The sequence below is a fragment of the Streptopelia decaocto genome, assembly GCF_964273445.1.
Source record: "Streptopelia decaocto genome assembly, chromosome: 4".
NCBI lineage: Eukaryota > Metazoa > Chordata > Aves > Columbiformes > Columbidae > Streptopelia > Streptopelia decaocto.
The window spans coordinates 8,966,108-8,973,674 of NC_138658.1; the positions used below are offsets into that span (position 1 = coordinate 8,966,108).

General features: G+C 55.8%; 1 protein-coding gene across 1 annotated transcript; it reads right to left on the reverse strand.

Annotated features, from left to right (window-relative positions):
* Positions 1–1,351: 1,351 nt before the first annotated feature.
* On the reverse strand, positions 1,352–2,062 carry NEUROG2 (neurogenin 2; the record flags this gene model as incomplete). Its single annotated transcript, XM_082050786.1, has 1 exon — positions 1,352–2,062. One exon carries the CDS (start codon positions 2,060–2,062, stop codon positions 1,352–1,354), a length of 711 nt encoding a protein of 236 aa, XP_081906912.1.
* Between the last annotated feature and the right edge of the window lie 5,505 nt (positions 2,063–7,567).

Genomic DNA, 7,567 nt, shown 5'->3' on the forward strand with positions numbered 1-7,567 from the left:
ACTACTGTGCTCAACACAAGAACCGTGGCTGTTTTTCTTTGCTATGTTACCAGCTGCACAAGGAATTGAAGAACAGAAATGAAATGACATGAGGGGGGACAGAGGCTGATTCATGTCTGTATTTCTGGTGGTGCATGCCCCCTTCAGAACCAGTCTGACGATTTACTTTGCTGGGAAAATATCTTGTTTTGGTTTGATCCACTCCTCCCTAAGCAGCTTTTCTCCCAAAAGTCCTCCTCCAACCCTACCCTAGGGCAAAGCTCGTGTCCCCAAGAGTTTAGTCTTGTTCTTATTTCACGGAAAAGAGGGTTTTCTTTTAAGAAGCAAAGTGAAATTTTAGGAATGAAAACATGCACTAGCCTCCCGGAGGATACACCAGATCTGACACCCCCCAGCACCACAGGCACACACACCCCAGCTACCTCCGCTTGGTTGCGATTCTACCTGCAGAAGCAGCTGTTGCCTGTGTCCCCAGGTGTAAGTGGCACTTGTCACTATACGGCACTACAAGTGCAGGCAGCTCCCCCGGGACACCAAGTTTTACCAGAAACAAGAGCAGGCACCAGCCCCCCCAATGCCCCACTTGCCGCAGTCCTGTAATTCCCGGCAGATGGCACGGAAACCAGAAAAAGCAGCAAACAAAAAGTTATGAAAATTAGATATTTTTATTTATATTTTATCACAAGAACAATCCCTTTGCTCTTCCGCTGTAAATACATACTAGAATAAACTCTGTAAATTATACAAAAAAATACATACTTTCCATGAAATCTTTCTTTATAATAAATAAATGTGAACACGTGTGTGGCTGATCGCTGTAATGTTCCGTGTCTGTTTAGGTTTTCAGTCTGTTGATTTATTTTTAATCTCCTGAAAGAAGGGGGGAGTTCCCCGTCCCCTAAAGGTCGAAATAAATAATGCATGAGGAGGTCCTCCCTCCCGATTCCACCGCCCCCCCCGCGCCTTTCCTCTACATTTTTTTCTTTTGATAGAGAGTTCAGCCTAAATTTCCACGCTTGCATTCAGCCCTCACAAAGCCTACAAATTATACAATGACTTCTAACCTGGACCTCTAACAAAACAACTTTTTTTTCTTTCTTTCTTTCTCCCCCCCCCCCCACCCCTATAAATCATAAGAGACAGATGGCAAAACGGGGAGAGGAGGGGGACAAAAGGCCTGGTGACAGATCTGGGAAACTGGACAAAGTGCACATCGGAAAGAGAGAAAGTTTGGTTTGGCAGATGACATTCCCACAGCCCGCCCTGGGAAGCGGGGCAGATGCCGCCGCCCCGGGGGGACGGGCTGGGCGAAGCCTCGTCCCACGCACCGCGGCGGGACCGCCGGGCCGGGCTAGAGGCAGCGACGGGGCAGCGGCGGCGGCTGGGGCGGCGGCGGGGCGAAGCGGCCCCGCGGGGCCGGCCAGTGCTCGGCGTCCGAGGCGGAGCCGGCGGGGCTGGCGGGCGATAAAGTGCAGGCGTAGGGGGAGGCGGAGGGCGCGGGGCTGGCGGCGCCGCCGCTCCAGGAGGAGGCGGGCGAGGGGCTGCCGTCGGCGGTGCCCCCCGCCTCGGGGCCGAGCCGCGCCGCCCCGGCCAGCCGCAGGGTCTCGGTGAGCGCCCAGATGTAGTTGTGCGCGAAGCGGAGCGTCTCGATCTTGGTGAGCTTGGCGTCCTCGGGGAAGGTGGGCAGCACGTCGCGGAGCGCGTCCAGCGCCGCGTTCAGGTTGTGCATGCGGTTGCGCTCCCGGTTGTTGGCCTTCAGCCGCCGGCTCCGCTTGATGCGCTGCGCCGTCTCCGCCGTCCGCGCTGCCCGCGGAGCGCCGCGGGACCGGCCCGGCCGCCGCTTTCCCTCCAGCCGCCGCAGCCCCGAGGGCAACCGGGCGCCCGGCGCCTCGGCGGGCCGCGCCGGCGAGGGGGCCCGCAGCTGCTCTTCCTCCTCCTCCTCTTCTTCCTCCTCCTCCCCGGCGCTGGACGGCAGCGAGGGCGAGGGGGCGGGCGAGGCCAGGCCCAGCAGCAGCAGCTCGTCCTCGGCCGGCGGCGCCAGCCCCTCCGCCTTCACCAGCATCCTGCGGGACGGGACGGCCGCGCCGCGCTCCCCTCCGCTGGCCTGCCGGCGGAGCCGGGGCGACGTTTGGGCGGCGGTTTAACGGTTCGGCGGTTTGACGGGACGGGGGGGAGGGGGCGGGCAAAGTGGGGGGGGGACGCGGCGGTGGCACGCGCCCCGGGGCGGCAGCGGCGGAGCGGCCCGGGGCCCGACGGCTGCGTGTCTGGCACACGACCCTCCTTAACACCCCTTATATACCCCGCGGGGAACAATCAAACCTACCCCCGGGGCCCCCGCCGCCCCGCCCGCGCCTCGCGCTTTTCTTTTCACGGCGCCGCCGCCCCCCCGGGGCCGCGCCCGGGCCGGGGCCGCCGCCGCGCCATTGGTGCCTCGCGCTCGGCTGGAGCGTGCCGCTAATTTATTAATGAATGGAGGGTCGCGAGGCGCAGCTGGCCAATCAGGGCGCCCCGCGCGCCACGCGCGCCGGAGCCGGCTTCTTTTCAGCCGCTCATTAAGAGGCGGCTGCGACACCACCCCCCCACCCCCCACCCCCCTTCGCGGGGAGCAGCCCCGGGGGTGCGTCCCCTTCGCTCCCCCCCGCGCCTTTTGGGGGGCAATCAAGGGAATAACGCTTTCTGCTGGGAGCGCGTCTCCCGCGATCTGGGGGAAGGCGGAGGTGGGTGCCGGAGAGAGACCCCCAAGGGGACAGGGCGGGGGGGGGCAGAGCGGTGCACGGGAGAGGAGGGTCGATGGCTTTGGGTAGGACACACAGCTCGTACACAGCCTGGGGGGCAAAGCGGCCTTTTGTGGCCTCGAGAAGTGAAATGTGACATCAGGGTCCCCTGAAGGCAGCGTGTCCTGGGGATGCGTTTGCTCCCTACACCCCCGTGCTGCAGCACAGCAAGTCTGCCGGCACCCAGCCCAGCCTCGCCGTTTTCCTTGGGTTTTTCACAGAATCATAGAATGTCAGGGATTGGAAGGGACCTCGAGAGATTATCCAGTGCAATCCCCCTGCCGGAGCAGGAACACGCAGATGAGGTTACACAGGAAGGTGTCCAGGCGGGTTTTCAGTGTCTCCAGAGAAGAAGCAGGTTTTTCACGGAGCAGAGCAAGCCCCAGGAAGAACATGCGATGCGCCTTGGACATCTGTGTTTTGTCAGCCAGAAGAGCTGCAGTCCTGGCACACGGGCTGCGGTCCTCACTGAGCACTGGCAAGGGGAACTCTTGGATACAACGTATGCTTGAGAAGACACTAAAAAACCACAGAACATCAACACAAACCGCACAACTTGTCAGTCCACCAGGAAAGCCTCCACCCCTGCTTCTCTTCCAGACCACCCTCTCTGGCAGAAAGCCCGAGTGAATAGATAGGGCTTGTGACATGCCCCAGGGTCAACAGCCTTGCTCTGGCTGACAGACCAACGAGGAAGGAATGACAGTGAGAACATATAAAACGAAAACTGTAGTGCAATGTCCTCCCTGTGCAGAAACTCGGTCACCGAGGCTCTTCGAAGGAGGTGGGAATTGAAACAGAATTTTATTTGCAACTGCTGGAAAAAGCCCAAAATAGATGGAAGGGCTAAAAGCTCTGCGAGCACACTGCCAATACACGGTTCAGTCCCCCGGCTCTTGCTGCCCATTAAGTTTGTGTCCCCTTTCTCACTCCCTGCAAGAGCGATTGCAGTTGAGTCCCTGCATCAAAAGGTGTTTGGTACACTCGAGAATTAGGTTTCACAGTCCTGCTCTGTGTCCTCCCCTCTGCTGTTACACAGCCCAGGGCTGTGTCTGGATACATCCTGGAAGATCAGGGACTGCCAGCTCATTATGATTTAGCCAACCTGTTAGAAAATGTCTGTGATTCTACCAAGAGGTTTTAGCACTTTTTTCCTCCCTCTTTTGAAGAACGGGAAATCTGTAGGTCCCCTTGGCGTCCCAGGAGAGTGACAAGAAGGGACTTTCTTGTTTCTTTTTCAGTACCCTAAAGTGCACAGCAGAGTCACCTATGACTGGGCCAGCCCATCCCTCTGCCCTCACCCTGTTGACTGAGATTTATTTCCTTCCTCACTGATGGGAAAGCTACGGAGAGGTCAGACAGAGGCGGTGAAGCAGTGGGGAAGGTGCCTGCAGCGCTCGGGGGTGATAGCAGGGTGCAAGCCAGACCCAGGATGTGTAAACCATCCAGGCACTTTTTTGGGGCCTGGCCCAATTCCTGCCGATAGCCCCCCTGGTGCAGTGGTTTTCTCCGCAGGGTTGAGCACGGGACCGAGGACAAGTTAGCTGTCAAGTCCTCGCACTGTTCCAGCACAGCAGGTCCAAGAGGCACTTGTGTGGTCTGTGGCTGGTCCTGAGAGAGCGAGGGCTGAGCTGCTGCGCTGAGAGCGGCAGGGAGAGGAGGCGGCAGGGGCGAGGGAGCGCTGCTGCTGCCCACAGCCTGAACTGTCCTCCAAGGGTCAAACTGTTCAACTTCAGCCCCTTTGCCAGACTCAATCCTACTTTACGGGAACAAAAGCCCAAAGTAGGCGATGATCAAGAAATGGGAGCACAATGATTTAAGCTTATCACACAGCCCAGAAATAAAGGACACTGAGCTTGTGTGCAGGAGAGGGGGAGACCTTCAGAAAGGCTTTGTTTGCTGTAAGAAGATTGAACTCTGAAGTGACCCAATAGCCCTAAAAGTTTAGGGTCTGTGTTGCTGAGAGACCTTTGGATACAGCCCATCCACACTTCGACCTCACAAGTTGTGAGCCGGCATTAATGGCTCGCCTGCCCCAGGTGATTGGAGGCGCGACACCCCCCAGGGAAAGAGGGGGACAAAGCTGCAGGGACAGGACGAGCTGACCCCTCCCAGCTCTGCCCGTGGGTCTCTCGAAGGGTTTGTGGAACTAGGGATGGCCGCACCAGGGCACCCCCTGCACCCTGAATTCTGGAGTGCCCAGTGCTAGAGCAGCACCCCCAAACCCTGCGAAGGACCTGGCTGAGTGGGATGGTTCTACTCTTAAACTGGGGGTCAGAATATGGACCCTCCCCCAGCAAGGTGCCGGGAAGCTCTGGGCAGGGGAAAATCTGTTGCCGTTCTGCCCCTAGAGCCATGTCCTTCCCCAAACCCATGTGTATGCTGCAGCAAAAAGCACTACAGGGAGGGATGGGACAGGGACCAGCTCCCTGACTCCCAGGCCACGCTAGCAAGTTTGGGGTTCATTTCGGGATCAAGGTGTGGGGGGGTTCCTCCTCAGGCAGCGCTGCCCCAGCATCGTTCCCTGCACCCCCAGGCAGACGACCCCCTCGTCGGGGGCCGATTGTTCCCGGCAGATTTGCATGGCAGGTGCAGGCCTGCGGAGCGATTTTGCCATCCCGAGCCCCGCCTGGGCCCCCCCCAAGAGGGTTTGCCTCCCCCCCTCCTGCCCCCCTTGTGAAAAAAGGCCTTCCTTTCCCATGAAGAAGAGAAGAAGCTTGAGGATCGCGTGAACACGCTTCAGTTTTCTTATTCTTTTCTATAGATGTGGGGAAAAGAACAGCCGATTGTGTGAAAAACCCAGTGCCTGCAAAAAGGGACATTGGCCATCCAGGCGAAGGTGCGCGAGGGAGAGCACTAATCGCTGAACCAGGAGACAAATACGATTACCAGCTCCGAGCCTTGAGTCAGAAAGTCTCATAGACTTTAAGATGTTAATCCCCAACATAATCCTTCCTTTGGCGTGTAGGAATAGTGCAGCCACAAGAGTTGTTTTGTTATTTATATTGGCGTTTAATAAAACTCAGCCAGTGGTGAATGGGCTGCCCACTCTCCAATGGTAATTAATTCCCTATTTCAGTGACCCAATTGTGCTGGGATAGAGCAGTGGGACAGTCCCACTGCCCCAACCCGCCTTTGTGCGGCTACACGGCTCTCGTGCTTCAACAGCTATGGAAACTCATTCTTTTGATGTCATTCAATGAGTTTTCCTTGGGCATCTTCTAAACTTCAAGGACCCTTTTCTTTCTCGAACGCATGAAAAGCAGGACTAGCTTGACCACCTCTGTAGAATTTAATGATTTGGTGAAAGGGCCTTTTTGGGGGTTTGTGTAAGGAAAGAGAGAAAGAAAATTTGGCAGGCTGCTATCAAACAGGAGGCTATCCAAACTCGAGCGCACCGAACTCATTCAGCTTCTAATCTATACAGGTCCTAAAAGCCACCCTTCCTTACTGCAAAATACTTCAGGGCTTCTCTTAGCCAAGGCATTTCTAGAAGGGATTTGCTAGCAAGCAGATACTCCATTTCACACACCACAAATTCAAGCCAAGGATGAGTACAGGCAACCCAAACAAACAAAACAAATGATGTTTTAAGAAGGCTTTTCTGTCCACTAAAGGGAAAAATAACAAAATCCCTGGAATTGCTCGCGTTATTGTTAAAAAGTGTGTCCGGGGATTTATCTTTTGGCTCTTGCACTGAGCAGTAGCGGTGAAGTGGCTGCAGAAGGAGAGTGTGAAATGAACACGTGAAGAACATGTAGTAACCTTGCAAAGCCACCCCAGCCCAGGCAGCCCCTTCTATGTCTTTATACACACTTCCAAAAAAAAACCCCTTCGCGAGTCACAAACAATTCAGAATTCAACTAAGAAAACACAGAGTGAACCATATGGCCAGGGTGGCTCGAGTTGGCTGCATTTTTCCCCAGACAAAGAAGGGATTGAGAGTTGAAGGAAAGGAGAAAAAAACCAACTTTCCGGCTGATGAAGCTGTTGTCTGGAGGCAATGATCCCAAATCTCAAGGCTTTATTCCAGGCTCCGACTGAGACGTGATATGTCATATGATTAGCATCTTTCATATTTACAAGAGTAGTATGGGCTGCCAGTCTTTAGAGAAAGGCGAGAGAAAGAAGGGGCATATGCTGAAATGGATTTAGCATTTGAAAGAGAGAAAAGACAGCGGATAAATACACTTAAACGAGGATTTAGTTTTACTCCCGTTGAGTTCTAATGGATTGTTGATTGAGATTTTAGGGAGCTGTAACAGAGGTGTCAGCAGTAATTTAAAGGCGCTATTCACGCCTCCGCTGCTCCTTCTTTTTTTTTTCTTTCTTCTTATTTTTTGTTGGCTCCTTCGGTTACCGGAGCGGGGAGCGGACGGGCCCGGGGACCCTCCCGGTGCGGGGCCGCGGGCTCCGCCGGGCGGGCGGCGCCACCTACCGGTGTCGCCGCCCGCCCGGCGGAACCCGCGGCCCCGCGGTGGTGGAGACAAGGGTGGGTTGACCGGTCCCTGTACATAGAATAATTTCCCCGCGTTAAATAGAATCATGTCAGTTGGAAGAGACCCTCAGGATCATGGAGTCCAACTGTAACCTAACGTAACTGCAGCACTAAACGGTGTCCCTGAGAACCTCGTCTAAACCCCTCCAGGGATGGCGACTCCACCACTGCCCTGGGCAGCCTGTTCCAATGCCCGACAACCCTTCCCGTGAAGAATTTTTTCCTAATACCCAATCTGAACCTCCCCTGGCGCAACTTGAAGCCATTTCCTCTTGTCCTATCACTTGCTACTTGG